General features: G+C 39.0%; 1 protein-coding gene across 1 annotated transcript; it reads right to left on the minus strand.

The window, feature by feature from the left end:
* Window positions 1–7,430: 7,430 nt before the first annotated feature.
* ZBBX (zinc finger B-box domain containing) lies at window positions 7,431–20,333 on the minus strand. Its single transcript, XM_066326433.1, has 16 exons — window positions 20,255–20,333; window positions 19,652–19,765; window positions 18,349–18,442; window positions 17,207–17,255; window positions 16,933–17,039; window positions 14,481–14,655; window positions 13,473–13,593; window positions 12,832–12,965; window positions 12,512–12,615; window positions 12,093–12,187; window positions 11,507–11,538; window positions 10,851–11,095; window positions 10,043–10,202; window positions 9,439–9,594; window positions 8,348–8,480; window positions 7,431–7,657 (listed from the first exon to the last, which is right to left on the minus strand). Exons 1-16 carry the CDS (start codon window positions 20,320–20,322, stop codon window positions 7,582–7,584), a joined length of 1,863 nt encoding a protein of 620 aa, XP_066182530.1. The 5' UTR covers window positions 20,323–20,333; the 3' UTR covers window positions 7,431–7,581.
* Window positions 20,334–21,287: the final 954 nt, after the last annotated feature.

Here is a 21,287-nt window from a genome sequence, read left to right on the forward strand (position 1 = left end):
CCAAACAGACATCACGCAGCAGAAGAAATGTTATGTGGTGATGCTCTTCCAAGAAAGTTCAGCAAGTTTTAATTTGCACTGCAGAAGGGAATTGCAGATAACTATAAAACGCTGTCTTTTGAAGTGCTGTAAGTTATAAATGCCTGGTAAATTATGAAAAGATACTTCATGCCCCCAGTGCAATTTAGAAAAAAATAAAGGGTAACCATCACATTCCTCTATTGGTTTTTGATGAAGTGAACAACACTTGAAACTCCTCAGAACATGAAATCTTTTCTTTCACACAGTTTGTAAAACGTCAGGATCATTTCCAATACCTTTTTAAATCCTTTTACCTTTTAAATGAAGTTATGGTCTAATTTCAAAGATTTTCCATGAAAATAGGTTCTTGCCAACCAGGCTTAAAAAATTCTTTGCAAAATTCAAGTTGGCTCAGTAACAATAATATTCCTAACTCTGCAAATTATTTATACTTATTTTAATTTTTAGATAATCTGTCTTACCTTTGGCCTGGGCAATGGTGTCGTGGTTGAGCCAGTCCTTAAACCTTCAGCCTATTCCCTGATCTGAGCAGTTCTTAATCAGCCAGCAGAAAAGAGCTGAAATGGCTTAAATACCTCTGTTTACAATGAAAACAAGCAAAAATGTTCCACAGAAAGCAAGTTATTGGCTTTATCCATCCTGCATTTCCTACAAACAGAACAAACTCTAATCTGTTTGATTTAAGATGGGTTTTTGTTGGGTGTTTTTGTTTTTTTTTTTTTTTTTTGGGGGGGGGTGTTTGTTTGGTTTTGGGGGTTTTTTTGTTGTGTTTTTTTGGGTTTTTTTTTTTTTTTTTTGGATGTCTTTCCATATTGGCTAAGAAGCTTTCCAGCTTAAAAACTGAAAAATCTCATCAGTTTGCTTAAAATTGACAGGGAAGTTGAAGTTTGGTACAGTGCTCAAAAAAAACAAACAAAATAGAAAATGGGGAGGGTTTTTTCCCCATTCCCATTTCAAACCCACCCAAGGCATGAATCCAGAGAGGCTGTGGATTTCTCATCCCTTGAAGTGCCCAGGACCAGGCTGGACAGGGCTTGGAGCAGCCTGGGACAGTGAAAGGTGTCCCTGCCCATGGTAGGGGTGGTAGGAAAAGGTTCTTAAGGTCCCTTCCAACCAAAACCACTCTGTGATTCCATGAAAATTCAAAGCAAGTCATTTGGAAAGGGCCACATTTTTACTCTCAGATCATTTTTACTCTCAGTTTGAGTTTTCCCACTTTTGGCTACATCACAAGAGGGAAGATTAATTTCCAAGCAATCTCTTATCAAACACTACATCTTCCTGCATGGGAAATATTTGTCTACCTACAACCAAGCTGAAGATTTTATTTCCACCCACATTAATCTCGTGTGTGCTGCAAATGAGCACGAGGAGTTTAAACAGCAAAATGTGAGAACTTTTGGCCTGAAAACGACAATGCTTCCTAGCAATGAAATTTTGCACGTCTGGGAAGTTATTTTAGTAGTTATATCATAGCTTTAAACAAGAAAAGATGGACAGGGGGTTGTAAAATTTGGGTAATTGAAAAAGCTTCTAAAGCAGAAGTCAAGGCAGCCACCAGCTCACCCTGGGCTCAGAGTCTGTTCCCTGCACCAGAACATTTGTTTGAAGATTATTTTCTCAGCTCTCTCTTTTTCAGGCAGTTTATTAGCCTGAACCCTGGTGTCCTACACCTGAGGAAGTTTATAGCAGTTGAAAGATGTTGGAAATTATTTCCAGGAGCTCTTCCCTTAACAAAGCATGCACAGGAGTGCAGCTCCTGGCACTCCAAGCCCCTCTTTCCAAATCCTGGCTGTTCCAGTGGCTGAGCAGGGGCAGGCACTGGATCCACCACAGGGAAGAGCAAAGACTCTGCAGTAGAAAGGACATTTTCTAAAATGGATCCCAAAGTCATTTCAACAGTGACAGTGACAATGTCACCGAGAACAGGATGTGCATTTTCACTGGCAAACCTCCCACAGGCTTCATCAAGAGCAGATTGGGGCTGTCCCTGCATGTTCTAAAATTTCATCAGCCACGTTTAAGCCATTTGCATGATCTGCACTGAAGGGGAGGCCAGGATATTTGCTTATTACCACGTAAGAAAAAGCAGGAAAAAGAAATCAGAACCCTTCTCTCTGCTCCTATTTTGACCTCCTTCTGAAAAAATACACAATAAAAGCAACTTGTCATCCTTTAAATGGATACAAGCCCTAAAAGTCACTTAAAAAATACAAAAACCAGACAGGAAGGAAAAATGGGGAGGTACAGACAAGAAAGGAAAAGTTGTATCTGTACCTGCAGCTCTTTCTGATGTAAAAACTGTTGTCATAACTCTGTTCTCTCACTCCTTTCTCACCTGATTCGGAGGTCCAACAATTCTGAAGGCTGGGTCACCTCACCTACTACAAAAAATGCAGCAGAATAAAACTTGAACCTTCATTAACAGCTTGGCCAAGAGAGAAATAACCTGTGCAAGTCCAATAATTGGAATTAGACCAGATGATGTGATACCTCTCTGCCTCAAAAGTTGCTGGGTTTACTCTTTTTTTTTAAAAAAAAAAAAAGCTCTTTGTTCTTTCTGTTTGTAGCTGGTGTTCTTATTGTGACCATAAAAACTGGTTTTACAGCACTAACAGCTAAATGCAAATAACAGCAGCTGTGTTTCAAGCAACATATGATGTATCTATCTGATAATTTAATAGTAACTCTAATGTAATATAAGTAGGGAAATTAAATATAGTAGAGGAGAAAGTATATTTGTATTTGGCAAGCTCCAGCAGCCAGACAAAAATAATGCAGCAGAGCATGATTTTTCCAGGCTGTTTCAGAGTACTTGAAGAAAAGTGTTCACATTTTTCAAACTGAGCCACATTCAATTAACTTCTCTTCAGGTTTCCCTGTATAAATGACTCAAACTTACAATAAAAAACATAAAATAACTGTCAGGGCTCTGGTGCAGAAGCAGCATTGGTAGAAATGGTTTGTGGGCACCACACCACGGGCCACTGTATTTTGATAACTTTTCATTCCTCTCAGTCATTGCCCAATTTACAGCATTTTAAGGTTATAAACAGAATTTTGGCAGATCCAAGCATAATTCCCAACTCACAGTGATCAGCTCTCCATCTTTATGCAGATGTTTATTTAAGAGTTCTGCATCCACTGTCATTATTTTATGGCACAGAAAAAAACTGGCTACAGCAGGAAATTAATGAATTTCTCTCCCAATGGAGAAGAGTTCCTTTAACCAAAAATCAGCACATTTAACACAGGAAAGAACCACAGTAGATAAAGGAAAACAAAATAAATTGATGGAGTTTTACACTATTTCAACTTGTAAATTGTAGAAAAAAAGTAGAAGTAACACAAGAAATGCTGTCCCAAAAAATAACCAACTAAAAATTATGTTTGTTTCCTTCAGCACAAACACTGGGTTGTTTTGTTGCATTATGTTCAGAGAAATATATGACAGATACACACTGGGCCAAATCCTGAAGGATTTGCTGAGGTGTTTTTGTTAGGTTTGGGGTTGATTTCCAGACTCTTTAGTTAAACTAAAATAGAATCTAATTCATAGCTAGCAAGGTTTCATAGATCATTCTGCTGAATATTTGTTCCTTAACCCCTCTGTTGGAGTTCTTTGGAAATCAGAATTTGAAATCCCTCAGTTTTACCGAAATAAATCAGTTTTTCTTTAAGGGTCTTTACATCCATCTATATATGGAAAATCAGTTTTGTTTTTGGAGGCTTCCATTCCTTGGGCTTGTTAACTGATCTGTATTATTAACATAAAATAGATTATTATGTTTCCATCCCTTACCAAAAGCATAAGCATATTAAACAACCTAATTAATCCTAATTAACTAGAAAGTCATGGAACACTTCTCTTGACCAAAATAATTTAGAAATGCCCTTGTGTTGATGGCTTGCAATTTGCAGGATTCATTTTTGAAATGAAAAAGACAGATGTATTTGTCTCTGATGCAAATGGTCTGGATAAATTAAAACTAATTGGGTTTATGTGTTCCTGATAATTAAATGAGATGCATGTAAGCTATATTATGATGGAGGAAAGAACAACTCTTAATTTTTATAAATGAGATGCAGCAAATGACAGCATCTTAAAGTCTATTAAAGGGTAAAATCAAAGGGTAAAAGAGAGCTCTGCTCTGGAGCAGGGAGCAGAAACCTTTCCAGTGTTTTCAGTGGAATTCATCCCTTGCTGGTTGAAAAGAAACATCAACAGGAAAATCCCAATTTTCATTGTCCAATCTTTGTCCATCCCCGTGTGCTAAACCAGCTGAGAAGGGAATTTGTGGGGTCTCTCTGACTTGGAGGAGTGGCCCTTCTCCATCAGAATAACAAAGTCTGGCAGACAGACAAACAGCAGCCAGGTAAAATATTTCAGGGACTCCCTGGGCAGTTGGTCTGGATTTTGAGCTCAAGAAACATTCACTTTACAACTGTAAATCTACTCAATAATGGGAATTTGGTTGTTCCATGAGAAGCAACCACACAGATGTGAGTCAGGATCTGACAACACAGCCCCTGGACAGAGTCAGGCTGATAATTCATCAGCTCCTCTGATCTTCCCTGAAATGCACTGACAGCTTGGAGAAGACAAGGGGAACGTCAGTTTGGGAATTCCAGCACTTGGAATCCTGTGGAATTTGTGTTATTCCCCCTTAAATCACTCATATTAGAGAGGGAGAGAGAAAATGGCCACATTCAAAAAGTCAGAGACACAAGCAGGTGGAGTCTGCCAGGCTCCTTAATAGAAATCCTAAAATATTTTAATATATAATGAATGTGATGTCCTCTCTCAAAATCCAAACTGATGGCCAAGTCGTTTCCTAGGATTTTTGTTTTATACAATCAGGTTACCAAAAGTCAATATACACCAAAAGACAAACTCACCCCAGAAGCTCCAAAAATTAAACTGTTCTTTCATTTTCCCCTTCCTTCTTTTCTTTCTCTCTAAATGGACAGGAAAGACGATTTTTCTGTGCAAATCCCTCAACACTTGGGTGTGGATCAGGCACCCCTACAACAGGCACAGCTAGAAGTAAAAATAAAACCTAGAAGAAAAAAAAATATCATTATCAGTGGTAGATTGTATTGGTACCAAGAAATCATAGAATGGTTTGGGTTGGAAGGGACATTAAAGATCATGCAGAGAATTACATTAAACCTCATTCATAATAATAAGCACCTTTCAACAGTAGATTTGTTCTGTTAGTAATAAATGTATCACACAACTTCAGCAATTCAGATTCTCTTTTTGGTCCTCTGTTTAGGACAACAATCCACCACTAGAACTTAAACAGAAGGGAGAAAAAAAAAAAAAAAAAAAAAAAAAAAAAAAACAGAAAACATCTTCAAATGTTTTAAATCTGCAACACAAAACAGATTTATTAAAATCACTGCCCAAACAGAGAGCACTCATGCATTGAAGGGACCTTATTTTTAGCCCAAATTTTGTTGGAGATGTTGTTAGAAGCATTTTTTTTCTTTCAAGTAAAAGGGAGGGGAAGGGAAAGCTTTGAAAATCAGCTGTTGAAAGCACTCAGTGACTTTCTGGTTATCTCCAACAAGCCCAAATTTAAAGGATTGCCCTGCCTGCTGAGGGCTGGAGGCACACACTGCAGCAGCAGCTGCTTCATCAGTTTTCCTGTTAAAAAAGGTTGGGAGCAGCATGGAAGCAAGTCAGGCTGTCTGTGCCAGGGAAATGGATGTAATAGGAATATTTGGAAGAGTAACTGAAAAAGAAAGGTTACACTGATGAGAGAAAAGCACTGGCCTCCATCTCCAGAGCAGAACACCTGCTTTGTGTTTTTATTCTCCCAATTCCTGACAAAGAGCCGCTGTAATAAAACATCAATATATGGTAAACTCTATAAAGAAAACTGAGGTGGAAAATATGCCCTCACCTTAAAGACAAGAAATGAGGCAGGAAATCAAATCAATGGTCTGTTCAGCCTGATGCCTCTAGTTTGTATGAATTAGGGTGGCTGAAGTACTTTTTCCTGCAGAAGAAATTGTTGTACAGATTACAGTGTTGTTGTCTGGTATTAGTGCAGAGCTGCTGGGGGGGCAGATAACACCTCAGAGTCCTGGGGTATGGGGAGAATCCAAACCAGGGTGAGTTTAACTGCCAGAAACCAAATCAGAGACTGGAATGTTTCCACTGATCCATTAGTGAAGGGCACCTGCCACCTCTGAACACACAAAAGCAAAATTTAAAGCTTCTCTTTCTACAGAAAAGCTTCTGGGGATAACAATTTCCATGAGTTTTAGAGCCCTGCCAAGCAGTTCACTCATAAACATTTCAGAACAATTGTCAAAGAAAAGCTTTTTAATTAATCCCACTTCCAAAATTTCCTGAAACAAAAAGACAAATCTTTGTCACTGCTTTTGATACACCTTTATTATCAAAACTAGGGGAGAAGGAGGAAGCTTTCCTTACAAACCATAGTGGAGGAATACAAGAAATAAATATTCAGGCACATGAAGGGAATGAGAACTTTACATCTGAGCAAGCTGCTGTGTTGAGAATCCTAAAGAGATGTTAGCAAAAGATACTATTTAGGTAATTTCAAAGCCACTCAATTACTGGGTACAATTAAGCATCTCCTCAACAAAAGAGCAGAATGTCCCCAAACCCTCTTTACATCAAAGCACCACGTTGGCCAAATGACCTTTTACAGAAATTATATTAATTGCATTAAACCTTCCACTTTCTGGGGAGCAGGAAGAAAAAAGCTCTTTATACAACACAAATACAGCAAGTTCAAAAGGACAGTTGGGGCTGTTTGTTAAAATTAAAACCACCCAGGATGATTTTAACTGCATTTCCTCTTTGTTCTTTTAATTATCAAAGGCCTGTGAGGCAGAAACTTAAGAGCACAGCTGGATTTGCCTGGACACAGATCTCTCTGAATTGGAATTTTGGAGCAGGGAAAGAAAAGGGAATTCACTCCCAATTGATTCTGAGCAGAGGTTTGCTGCTGGTCTGGGCTCCCTGCTGGAGTTAGGAAGAAAGGAGTGTGGCAGGAGAAGTTCAATGTACAGTGGAAAGCTGTTCAATTCTATTCTGCAAGGTACAAGTCCCTTCTAAAACATGTGATAAAGTGTACCTGACCTTAGAGACTCCTCCTGTGCTTCTCACCACAAACCTGAGCATACAGAGACCCCATTTATTTTTATTAATTTATCCCATTAATACCCCTGGTGTGGCACCTTCCAGCTTGGCAACACAAAACCACATTTAGAGACAAAACTCCACCTGCAGGCAAGAAAACGTATATTGGATTAAAAAAAATAAATAAAACCATCCTAAAAAATAGCAGTGCAAGAGTAATTTTCTTTTATTCTGATATTTCTTCGTAGTAATAATTTAAAAAAAAAAAGTCAGATCAAGGTATTTGCAAGAAATTTTAATGACAACTTTAGAGAATATTCCTCAGTAAATGATGTCTTGAGTAGCACTTCAAACACCTCTTGATCTTCTTGGTTGTGAATCATACAAAGGTGGAGACTGAACTGAGTTTTCCATGTTCACTGCAATGCCAGAACCTGCTGTTTATCCTCCAGAATTGCTTCCTCATCATCCATTTGGCTTTCCTCCCAGTCCCTTAAAAGAAACACACCCCAGTGACTTCCAGCACCTCCAACTCCCCAAGTTCTTTGCTTTAAGCCTTGCTGACATATGTTCACATATGTTGAACTAAAAGGCACAAAAATAGCTTTTACTGGAGATTTTGTCTGTACAAGTTACCCTAATTCAGCTTTTCCCTCAGTTTCTGTCATAAATCTCTGAATCAGCTCTAATCACACAGCATGGAGTTCACTTCAGTGCTTCTCTGACTCTTGCTGGTTATGAGATCACAGAAAAAAAAATCAGGGAGACACAGAACTTGAGGAATTTCCTTTTTTTTCCAGTCATCTCTTCAGTGTCCAAGGCAAAATAAGGTTATTGGCTCACCTGCTCACAACTTTTCAAAGCTGCCTCACAACCCAAGAATGCAGATGATTTTTAAGAGATTTACCTCATAAATCTCAGTTCTAATCCAATGAAAAACCCCATTATCCCCAAATTTATCATTTGGAGTCTAAACAACAAAATACATCCCTCAGTTCTGACTCTGAGCTGCCTGAGAAGGGGCTTGGAACACCAAGACACCACACAGGTCATGCTGACATTTGTAATTAGCAGGTACTGCATATTTTGACAGTTGGGGATGTTTTTATTTCAGTTTTGACATGGCTGGCATCTTGAATAACCTAAATTATCATAAAAACACACCCAGCAAGTTGAACTTACCCAAAAATATCCAATGTGTCGTGGTCTTTCAGCTCCAGAGTGTTCTGGAAATCTGCATTTCCTAAGATCTTCTCCCAGGCTCTGCTGGAGGAGGTCCCATCTTCACAAGTTAAGTTGGAATGATTTTCAGGGCCTGAAATGTTTTAAGAGAAAACATGAATAAAAAGATGCAGTGTCTCTCCACTATCAGCTTGAAAAAAATTCACAGTATTGACAAAAACTCACCATTAAAAGTCTCAAACTAACTCTAGCTGCTGAAAAATATCACTACAAATTAAGCTTGTACTTTTCAATATATTTATAACTTTTTATTAACACCTATAAATTCCACAACTCGTACTTCAGAAGAATCTTTCAGAAAAGAAACACATGATTTAAGTATTCTGCACAACACCACAGATTTTGTGTGAGGGGAAACACTGAATGATTGCAGAAAGCTCAAAAAAGTTCAGTGCCTATTTTTTTTTTGTAATTTAAACTAACATGAATAAAATATAGACCCTTTCCAATATTTTCCCAGCATTCAAAATTGACAGCTTCGATTTCTGCACACAGCATTATTTAAATTAAAATGTCAACCTGGTTGCTCATGATGTGAGAAATAATGTAGAGCTACATTTCTTGGGATGGAGACAGTTGAAATTGAGAAAGGTAACACCAAAGTGCAGATACAGTTATTACTTGTGTCCCTGTTTCTTTGAGTTCATGTAATCAGACTTGTTCCTGTAGCAGGAAGAAATCCTTTATTAGATCACTCCCAAATTGTACCAGAGAGCACAAACACACACAAATGCAGGAACTTCTTCTAGAGAGTTTATTCTCTAAATATTCAAGCTAAGAGGGGAGCAAAAGGGCAGAAGCAGAAACTAAGCCAAATCAAAAGAATTATTTGTGATAGCTGAAAAGAGATAATTTTTAACTCCAAAGCCTATTCTCCCCAAAAAAAAAAATTAAAAAAAACAAAAAACCCCACCAAAACCAGAATACAAATACACAAATTAAGATATAAAAATGACAAATTCAACAGTGTCTCCACTTTATACAATTAGAATTAAGCTAATTAGGACCTGAGAACTGTGGCTCTCCCTTACCTGACCATGGCATCCACGCTGCCATCAGAGGAGAAAGTTGATTTTGAGCCTGGCAAGTGTTTGCAGCTCTGTTCAGTTGACTTTCCAAGACACCTTGAACTACAGAGTCATCAGCATATTCACTCAAGCTCCTTTCAGAAACCCACTGCCCATCTCCTGAAATCAAACATTAGTAGAGGAAATTATTTGCAGGTTGTGTGTTAATATGCATTTACTTTTCCTATATTTGGTATATTTAATGCATGAATGAAAGGAGCCATGTAACAAATTTTTTACAGATATATTACAGACTAAAAACTTGATTTCAAGTGATATATTTGATCAAATGAATGGTGTTCACTTGTGGTCTCCTGTACACCATGAAAAGCAATAGGGATCTCATGGAACCCTATTCTCAGGGGATATAACTATAAAAATAATGATATAAATTTATGGCACTGGATTGCCTCAAGGTCAGGAGTTTATTTTATCCTTGCCCAGCACCAGTAGTGTGGTGGCATGACTGTGACCCTGAAAGTGACTCTAAAAGCAACCTGGATGGAAGGGAACTGGAAAAAAGATGACAAATACATAAATTTTTGAGGATTTATTCACTCAACAGTACCTGGCAAAGGGATTCTCCCATCCCTAGGGCTGGAGGCAGCAGCCAGAGGAGAAGGAGCCTCCAGCTTTTCTTGTTTAGGGTTTGCACTTAAAACAAAGAAACCTTCAAGTCCCTGATACGATGTAGAACCACATTTGTGTCTTTTGGCTACATCCTGTAACTTGAATAAAACAGAGAGATTACACACAGGTAAGGAAACAGGACACTTTATAAATTGCCCCTGCAAGTTTAGAGTAATAAGATGCTCATTTCATAGAACTCAGACTGATTTTGACAGCCAGCTGGAATAGATATTCATGAGGATGATGGTCTTGCTTAATATAGGATTTAAAACCCTAAAAACTTCTCATGTTGTGAGAGTTTGAGTCTGTTCTTTCACTGGGGACATGAAAAGCAGGTTTTCTTTGTGTTCACTTTTGGGTACAGGTGATCACTGTTTAACAATGACTCCAAATCAATGTTCCAACTTTTTCTATCATTTTTTTCTTTTAATTTTATATCCAGCAAATGAGGATCTGAATAATTTGTTAGATAAGGCTGAGCACCATTTTTTGGTCATTCAGTCAAGAAGTGAAGTACTGTTAGTACAAACATGGGAAGAGCTGCTCCTCCAACACCTTTTTTTATGGCTGAGATGAATTTGGTCTCTTTTCCTTTTTTTTTGAGCATGAACAGAAAAGTGCCAACACAAAGTGGAGCCTTTCATCCCCTACATATCAAACAGGGCAGGCAGTGACAATCTCCTAAATCTAAAGCAGATAAAGCAACATCCTTAATCTCTTTAGCAATTAAAGACAACATAACTTACTGCTGAAGATTTTGTGATTTCAGGCAAGACCAGACTCTGACTGCTGCAGACACTGCCCACTTCTTGTGGCTCTCTCCTGCTTTTCTGCAGTTCAGCCTCCAGGAGATCTTTACTCTCTCCCTCAGTGGGGTCAGAGATCTCCTCAGCAAGTTCACAGGGGCTCAGTGATCTCCTCCCAGCCTTTGGTTCTGTGCTCTCCTCCTGCACTGCATTTATTTCAAGATCACTGCAGACAATCAGTTTTTCTGTAAGAGTACAACAAAATCACTAAAACAGCAGTATTTGTCATGAGTATTGATTATAACCTGCAAGCCCACTACATTTTCTTCATGAACTTAAAATACCAAATCACCATTAAAGCTAAAGAAAGGCAATTGTGGAGAATTAATAAAATTTCCTTAAAAGCATTGCAAGGTTTGTAATCCATCCTCTCAGGCTGTGAATTATTCTGTAAGTTGGTTTTCTTTGTTATAAGTGTTTATCACAGTGCTCACACAGCCCATCAAACTATAATCAAACCAAATTATGATGAGAGAATGGTACATAATTTAATGACCTTTAAATATTTTTTCAGACCACTGTAGTTAATAACTCCATGCTATATGAGAATGATAAACTGAACACATTTACGCATTTTAAAAATTTTTCACATTTACCTTGAGAAATTTCTTTAGGAGAATCAGGATTTCTGTCGAGAGGAAAAAGTAAAAACTATTAAGTGTCAGCTGAGGAAGTTAAATGGAAAGATTTTCCCATTATACCTATTTCTCTTTTAAGGGGTTGGTTCTGTGTTGTTCTGGTCTGCAAATGCTGAGCTTTGACAGAATACTGAAAAGGCAGAACAGGTCACAGTTAATCAAATAATGTTGGGAGATCAGAAGAATTGCAGCTGTATCAGTTATTGTTTTTGTCTGGAATTACAAGGTTAGTTAAGTAAGAGTATCTGAAATGTGCACAGCACTGATCAGTGGTAAAATCTGTTTGTGAGTTCCTGTTCCAGCTGAGGTAAGAGTTCAAGAAAGAGAAATTTTACTAAAATTCAGGACAGGAAAATGTAAAGAAATGCATCTTACGTGGGCTAGGATTTTAAAGTGATGCCTCTCCAGTTGCAGGTAATTAATATTAAAACACTTAATAACTCAAATATAACTGCCAGCAATGAAAAGCCCCAATTTCTTAAGGTTTAACCCCAAATTTGGGATTATTTCCCTTCCTCCTCCACAATCTCTGCATTTCTGATACCTTCCACACTCCAGTGGGTCAGTTTTTCCTTCCTTATTCACCCCCACAGTTCCAGTTTCCTCCACTGAAGAATCTTCCAAGTCCTTGTTATAAGACTGAATAAAACACAAAAATAAAGAGACCCACACTCAGCAACAGATTAAAATTTTAAAAATAAATTAAAAATTTAAAAAGTGCTGAAAAGCTGTCAGACTTTGTGTATAAATCCCATATAGTGCAGGTCTCAGAACACAACAGAAAAATTACAGGGAATTTTTGGAATGAACAATTTTCCACATTTGTATGGAAAACAAGCAATGCACCAGTATTTTTCCTTACTGGAAGTTACTTAACTGTTGCTACTTTAAATATTTAACAGATCAAGACTTGAACAACTCAGTTCATTGTTGAGATTCATGGAGTCCTTTATCAGTACTCACATCATCAAGGAACTCAATTTTCAAAGAGGACTCTGCATTTTCAAAAACAGGGTTGGATTCTTCAACTCTATAAACAGATGCCCAGTATTTCTTCACCTCTTCAGCTGTGAAATATAAATAATTTCATACATTTCAGTTTTTCCTGTTCAAAACACACTCATAAAAATGCAGCTTTTTTATTCTTTATGAAAAAGTCACTAATTTCTCCTTTTATTAATGCTGCTTTTAGCAGAAGCTGGTTAAGAGTGGAAACATTCAGCAATCAGAGGAAAGAAATCTCAAGGAAAAGGTATTTTAGACGGAATAAACAGAAATTACACCTGTTAACTCCTCAATGTCATCATCATCATCATCTCCTTGTCCCCCTCCTCCAGCCCCAGCCTGCTGAACACTCAGGGCTTGCACAGGCCTTGAATCTTTCATGCAACTTGCAAAAAATTGATCAACAGGAGTTCTGAAACAGGAAAAAAATATAAAAACCAATCTTTAAAAGTCAGATTTTTTAAAATCTATAGCAAAAATAATAAAAGGAAAAACTCTACCAGCCTATTTACTGCAGCAGCATTAAGTAACTCCTCCTAATTTCATTGAGGTGACTCTGGTCCTCAAGAAATCATAAAAGAACTCTGTAATGTCCATAAAAGAATCCTGAAGATTCCTTTTCTCTACAAAACCCCTGTAGCAAACACCCCAAAACCAAGCAACCAAATATCAAAACGAGTCTCCAAATTCTACAATAAACTGAGAGCAAAGAGAATCCCTCTAAATACTTCCTCAGCAGGAATGCTCAACTCTGAAGGGTTCAAGTCTGATTATAATAATTATTTTATTAAAATAAAGTCCCCTGTATACACTCCCCTTAATTCTTTCTAATGTATCTAATATTTTAAATTTTTCATCTGGCTTTTGTTAATTCAGTATTTCTGAATTCCTTCATTAAGAGCAGCAAATTCACCAATACCTTCTGTATTTCTTCAGCAGAAGTTTCTCCATGTAGCTCAGGCCATCCTTCTGGAATTCCACATGGATGGGTTCCTTCAGAGCACTAACATTGGTCTGTACCTCACAAACCCCCACAGGTTCTGTCAGAATTATTAAAAAAACTTGTAAATTTGCTCTTTACCTACATTATCCTTGAATGAACATCACATTTGGGTCTGTGCTTAGCTAAATCTTTGCATAATTCCAAAATTTAAATGGCCAGCAATATTATATTGACAGAACGCAGCCAGTACTGGGGGCAGCCATAAAAACTCATTTGTTACAGATTATTACACTGGAGTCATGGAAAGAGTGGGGGGGATGGAAATCCATGACTCCACAGATCAAAATCCCACAGAAAAGAAGAAAAAAAGGGGAAGAAAACCCCAGTTTGATATTATTTTGTACAAAAAACCACCACCCTTGGACTAGAGGAACAAGACACAGATTGGATTTGCACAAATCCAATCAGACCAGAGGAATTTTCCGTATTTTTTCCATGCATACTTCAGCTGATTGCAGCTTTTCATTGGGACAAAGAAATATTAAGAGCCTGGTGAAGGCAAGCAGAAAATGTACTTGGATAGAACACACAAAATCCTGAGCCCTGCACATTCTTTGCCTCAGTTTAAAAGTGTTTATTTTCTGTTTGAGCATTGCAGTTCATGCTGAAGTGCCACGTGAGACACAAAGCCATGGGAAGGTACAGGACAATCTGGCCACTGCCAGAGATCATTACAAAAACTGAGCTAAACACTCTGCTTCTCATAAAAACAAAAAAAAAACCAAACAAACAAAAAAACCCCAAAAAAAAACCACAAAAAAAAACCCACACCACCCTTCAGAGATCATTAATAAAAGCACACTGAGAAAGAATAAAATGGGGTTTTTAGCTTTTCATAATATCTGCCTTCACTAATCAAAAATTTAACTCCCTCAAATGGCTCCCAGTGCATTTAAAATGTCATTAAATCAGAATAAGCCATACCTGATGGGACCTCACTGGCCCATGGAGCTCCTCCAGGATCACTTTTACCTTTTCTCCACTGAAGCAAAGCTTCTTGAAAAGTCTTTGCAGATGCCTCCTCATCAAAGGCACCACTCAGCAGCAATCCTTTGTCCTGCTTTCCAGGGCTTGCACAGGTTGATCCTGAGGCTGGTCCCTAAATCAGTTCCACAACGTTACTGATAAAGCCTTTCTGATGAGCAGCAACATTTCTAGTGTCAGCTGTGGAACTGCAGCACTCAGTTTTCTGGGCTCAGCTGAGCTACCTGGTTATCAAGATCACTCTCATTTTATGTGATCCTGCTGAGAATCAACTGCAAAGATCTATCAAGAGCTAAATAACAAGAAGTTTTTATTATACCACACACAAACCCCAACTTTTAAAGGTTTTTGGTATCAGAGAGCAGTGGCCATGGACCCCCACGTGCCATGGTTTGGATATACTGCCATAGACAGCATATCTCATGTACAGGAAGGATTAAATGAGCCATTTAATGCAGCATGTCTCATTTAAAGGAATTTATGAGCTGTGTGCTTTACTAATGAAGAGCTGCTTATTGAAGCTTCTCAGTGGACAGGGGCACATCTGGAGAGGTCAGCAAGAGGAAAATGGTCATTGAAGGGGCTAACTGGGATAGCCATTCAAACTGCAGCCCAGGGAAGTCCAGACTGTAACTGATGAGATTGACTGCAAACAGCTACAAAAGGAGAAAAACAGTCCCACACTGGGGCTGTTCACTTTAGTGAATTATCAGCTTTTATCAGAACAAAGAAAATTGCTGTGGAAGGTTTTCATTACCGACTCTTGGATGACTATCAAGCAAAACCACGAAATAATTTATGGGAAAGATCCTTTGTCTACACGCTCTCCAAGCGAGGGATCTGTTCCTGCCACCAAAAAAAGTATCAAAGGTACAGGCAGAAAATGTAATAAGAGTCAAAGATCAGCAGCCCCTACACATCCAGGATGTTTTCCCAACTCCCTCTTTCCACCTGCCCTGCGCTTTGACTGATCCAGCGACTGGTCACACATACAGCGCCACGCGTGACTCTAAAAAGCAGTAAATGGAGACAGTTAAAGGCGTCAGTGTGTGCTCAGTGCATTCCCCGATCCTCCCACTGCACAGCAGGGCGAGCACGGCGCAAAGTTCACTGCGCGAACACGGCACCAGCAGCGAACAACAACAACTCGAGAGAGAGAGAGAGCGGGGCTGCCCCGAACGCGGGGCCGGCGAATCGCAGCTCAGCTCCTCACAGCAGCCGATTTATTCCTCCAGACCGATTACTCATCGCTTTATTCCTTCGTTCCTCCGGCCCCAGCGCTCCCAGCCCCGGGATCCCCCGGGACGCGCAGCGGCTGCCGCGTCCTGCGGGGGCGCAGCGCCCTCGGGCGGCCATTCTCGGCACTGCACTCCCGGGGATTGCTCCCGAAAAACCGCTGGAAAAACCAAACCACGCTCCATCGGCGCTGTCGGCAGTGTGCGGTGTTGTTCTTTGTTGGGAGCACGGAAAAGCAAAATCCCTGTGGTTTTTTGCTAGGAAGTTATCTTAAATTCCACATTTGCACGTGGTGGGGTTTTTTTTCCCCAAAGGAAAAGCATTACAAAAAACACACACAAAGTATCAGTTCCTTTTGAGGGTTAGCAGCTCTAATTGGTTTAATAAAATAATGGAAATAAATCATATGATGTATTATTACAGGGCAGGGAGAGGGATCTGTCTGAGATGATAATTTTTTAGAATAAAAATGTTATTTTCTTATTCAACAGTGGAACTTCTCTATTCACAAAGGTTACTTCAAAAATCGACTTGTATGAGGCTACACCACACTTTGGAGGCCAGGTTTTCTATTTATTATTCCTATTTCCTACTTGCTAAAAGGCAAAATACCCTTATGAAATAGAAACCACCTCATACTTGATAATAGAAATCACCTCACACTTGATAACAGAAGTTTCCACTCTAACACAGCCAACAAGGTGCCAGCTTGGGAAGCAGTCAGAATTCAACATTTGCCCTGGGCTTTACCTAAGGATTAAAAATTACAAAACGTTCATGGACCACTTAATTTTGTCACCTTTTCCTGCAACCATACATCTTATTTCAAGCACAGGGAAGTGCTTCTTAGTTAAGGATGAGGTTGGCCTTCTTCAGTCATGCCCACATGCTGGGCAAATTAATGAAAACACAGTTTAAATCAATTCTTTAACTGTTATCAGTTAAAGAAGTGGTCACAGTTCTGACAACAGAACCATTTAACCTGTTTCCTTGCATTCAAGGACATCACTCTGTAAAATTTCTCTTTACTTTATGGGCACTAAGTAATGATCAGATAGAGAAACAAAAAATGTGTCTCTCTCTACATACTGTAACAAAAAATTCTGCACACTTTAAATTGTGTTGCTTGAGAGTTATTTTTAAACCATTTACTTACCAGCAGCCCACCCTTAATTTCAGGTGTCCTACAGGCCGTCCCCTTTACTCCCAATTTTTCATGAGCTGCAACATTTCTTTCAGGCTTAACTGGTTTTTTCACTGGCTCTGAAACGAACAAAAAAAATAAAACCCAAACAAAAACAAGCAAGCAAGCAAAAAAAAACTCAACTAATCCAGTGTTCCACTCTGATTTCTTCAATATTTAATTGCAGCAACCTGCAAGCAGCACTAATCTATCAGAAGTTTTATTTGGTTAAGAAAGATGTCCTTACCTTGACTCTGTTCCTTGAGTACGTGCAACTTCACTTTTTCTGGAGAAACCTGGAGGAAAGAATATTTCCATAAATCTGTATAAGGTTCCATTGATAATGAACAAAAAGTCATTTCAGTAATTCATTTCCAGAATGAAACTGGTTTTAGGGAAATAGCAGGGCATGCATTTAAAGAGAAAACTCCATGAATTGCTCAACACAACCATGAGGACCAGTTTCCCTCCCCAGATATGAAATATTGTCCAGGTGACCCTTCCATGATCTAACATCCCAGTAATTTATAATTTTCAGCATTTTTGCTCCTCAGTCTTCCCCTGCAAACAGAATTCACCCCTCAGCCTCACTGCCCCTCATTCACCCCTGATGTTAGTTTTGCCCTTTTTTAAATTCTGTCCCATTCATCTCCTCAGCCACCCCAGCTGAAACCTGAAGTTTTGGAAGCAGCAGCAGCTCTGAGCTCCTTGTCCCAGAGAAGGGAGAAAGGAAAGAAAACCTTTTCATTCTGATCCTCTCCTCTCACAGGCAAGGAGGCAATTTTATTGAAGTTCTCATTTTCTGCCAATTTAAGAAAAATTACCACAGACTTTTTCAAAAGAAAGTACCCCATTTGTACATACTGAAAAGAAAATGGATTTTTCAAAGATTTAGCAGGAAAGTTCTACATCCCTTCTTTTAGGTCTGAGCAAGGATGTCACGGAACAAGAGTCAGTAAACCTGAGTTAAAGAAATGACTTTAACTGGTGGTGTATTTTATCCGTGAGAGCAGAGAATTTGCACTCAAAGTTTCACCCAAAGCCCTTCAGTATTTCAGATCCATCATGGGCACCAGCCAAAAGACAGGCTTCTGAGGACTTCCACCACTACCAGAGCCACTTTCACAGGATTAAATCTGTAGGAGCAGTGATCATTTGCTGTTTCTTGCAGCTAAAAACCCAACAGATCACCCAACAAAACCTGATGTTCCTCCAGCTCAAAAGGAATCAGAAGCTTGGCATGGAAAACTAAGCAGTCAGGAATTTTACTCAGGCAGGGCTTAACCTTTTGGTTTTACAGTATTTGAAATTTTCCTGTCCTGCAGCATAAATCCAGTTCTAAATCTTGTTTTACTTTAAATAGTTTTACTTACAAATATGGTTTCCTACCTTCTTCCTGTTTTCATTATTTTGTGCCACAGCTCGGGGTGGGGTGGTCCTTGCTCCTGCCTGCCCAGATTTCCAGTGATAAGCACCTAACTTCCTACAAACCAAGGCAAGAAAAAACTTCAAAATTTGACCTTCTGCAAGCAAGAGAAGCATCAAAGTTTTCCTTCATCTTGTTAAATATGAACAAAACATCACAAAAATAAAATTCTTGTCTATAGGATCATCAGGTTCCCAAAGCACAAATACTCCCTTTCACTGAAACCTGCTTCACATCCACTTTAACAGCAATAAATACAACCAATGTGTAAAAAAGTACTTATTTTTAAACCATTCAACTGGTCCAAGTTTTTAAACTTAAAAAACCCACAATCTTATCAATCCTCAAAGGCTGGTTTCAGAAGAATAAAAACAAAAGGACATTTTGTGTGAGCCTCCATTGTCCCAATTTATTGCAGGACTTCATCCAGCACTGCTAAAAATGCAGGAACTTTGAGATCCTTTGCAGCCCAAACCACTCCACGTTTCCAGGGCAGCAAATGCCAAAGCCTCCTGTCCTTGGAGCTCACCACAGCAGCCCTATCAGGGCCTGCAGGTGCAAGGCCTTGAGAGCAAAACAAGGACAGCTCCACCAGAATAAGGTGGAGACAAAAGTGCCACACACCACCTGGAAAACGCTGCCCCAGCAGCTCAGGGCAACGCTCACAGAGCTGCCAACAGCTCAGCAGCACCAAGGGATCCAAACCCAAGGCATTTGCATTCCCAGTGATAAAGCACAGCAGGCACAAACTCAGGGGAAAGGAAGCAGATGTTGCAGAAATTTGCCAGCATTGAGAGTGACTCAGATTCAAACTTCACCCCAGCATTTGCCTCATCACACCGTGCTGGGTTCCAAGCCTTGTTTGCCATCATGCAGGAGATGCCTCTGGGAGGCCACACAAATGTAAAAGGGTGTCGAAGCAAAAATAACAACAGCAGCCTCTGCAGAAACCTCAGAAATACACAAGGGTGCAGGAGGAACTTCTCTGTCTCCTGCTTGGAACTAAGGTGACAAATCCAGTCAGACAGCGAAAAGGAGAAGAGGGAACAAATGAGGAAAATGGATCAAATATCATAGGAGAGTTTAAAATTAACAAAGTTTATCATTGGGAAGAAAGATTGGAGAGAGGAGACCAAATATAATTGTGAATTCCAAACTTTACAAGCCCTCCCATGTGGGGAGCTGGAGGTGTGGAATGGAGCATCTCATTATATTTTTTCCCCAAAAGGAGATTGAGCCCATTTTCCAAAGGGGAACTGAACCTACCTCCTCTCTTCTTTTTCTCTGCTCATGTTTGACTGCAGCTCCCGCAATCTCTTCTCCATCTCTTTGTTTTCTGTCTCTAACTGCACTTTCTCCAACTGTAATTCCTTGACAGTTCTGGAGGAAATATGAAATATTTACTAGAAATCACCTAGAAGTGAGTAAGGCACTTGAAGAAGTTTAAAGCAGAAAAACAGAAGCTGGAAAATTTGTCATTACAGCCATGTCCCTTTTCTATCTCCCAGCAGGACTGAAAACAGCTCTGGAAAATTGAGGACAGATCAAGTGCAAATTCCACAACAAAACTGGTACAACTGTGCCTGTATTCAGAAAGGTTTGGGGTTTAATTATATTAAAATAAGCAATCCACTGATTTCTTTAGTATGCTTGTATTATCCAGTAGATGCACAGGGTTATAAGACCTATAATAAATCAGGAAGTAGATTAAAGCCTGAGAAAAGAATGGATAAAAGCACAGGGAAAATATTAGAAAAGAAACACATCATGACTCTTTTTGCTCTTGCACTCTTCTAGTTAATATTGCATTAAAACTTATTAAAAATTATGAAAATACATCTGAATCCCAATCAGATAGAATGCACTTACTTTGTTTTTAATCTCACCGAGGTTCCAGCTTTTGAGCCTGGGAGAATTACAAAATCACTGACATTCATGATGCCCAGTATAACTTCTCCTAAAAAAAGAGAATTTCAATGATCCACAGTTGGGAACCTGTTGAAATGGGAATTTGATTGAAATTAAAACAGTAAAAAACTCATTACACATCCAAAAATATTCATATATAGAGGGAAATGGAGCACAAAACTTGTTTATATGAAGTGCCAATAAAATCCTAGAGCAACTCAAAATTAAATTTAACTGGAAAAAAAAACCTTTTTTATTACATTTATGATACCAGGGAAAAGATTTTCTTGGCTGTTTCATTTGGGCAATTCCCTAAAGTTCAGTGCAAGCAGATTAAGACTAACTGAAAACACAGCTTTCTTGAACCAAACCCATAGAAAGCACCAAGAAGGGGAAAATTGTACCAATGGCTATGATGTCAAACCATCTGATCTGATCTGGAAAGAGAAATTCCTTCTGTCACAGACAAATTGATACAAAGGAACACAATAACTCACAGAGCAGAGTTGATTCCTCCTCTCAAGACTTCAGTGGTATTTCAAATGTTTCTTTTATTTTTCTAACACAGGTTGTAATATAAAATACTCTTCCAAAAAGCAAATTTATACAGCCATAGGTTTAAATTGAAGTGAACATCCAGAGCCTCGTGGGAAAACTGCAGTTCAAAAACTGGGCATTTCTTGCTGCTGCTGGGATGCTCATGGAAAAAGAAACAGAAGTTGACAGTCCAGAGACTCACAGCTGACAGGGGCCTGGAAACTTCTGCTGCTCGTGGATCTCAGTTTCCTGGGGAGGGCAGGACCTAGCAAAGGATAAGGAGAAGCTTAGCATTGGAAATATCCCAAATGGAAAACTGCCTGTTTACAGGTAAACCTGAAATTGAGCATTCGTACAGATCAATTGTGTCCCAGTATCTCCACCCCTGAGGCCAAACACCTCAATGGCACAGGGAAGTTAAAACCCCTGGTGCCACAGAACCTCAAATGCAACATTT

This window comes from Sylvia atricapilla, chromosome 10 (assembly GCF_009819655.1).
Source record: "Sylvia atricapilla isolate bSylAtr1 chromosome 10, bSylAtr1.pri, whole genome shotgun sequence".
Classification (NCBI taxonomy): domain Eukaryota; kingdom Metazoa; phylum Chordata; class Aves; order Passeriformes; family Sylviidae; genus Sylvia; species Sylvia atricapilla.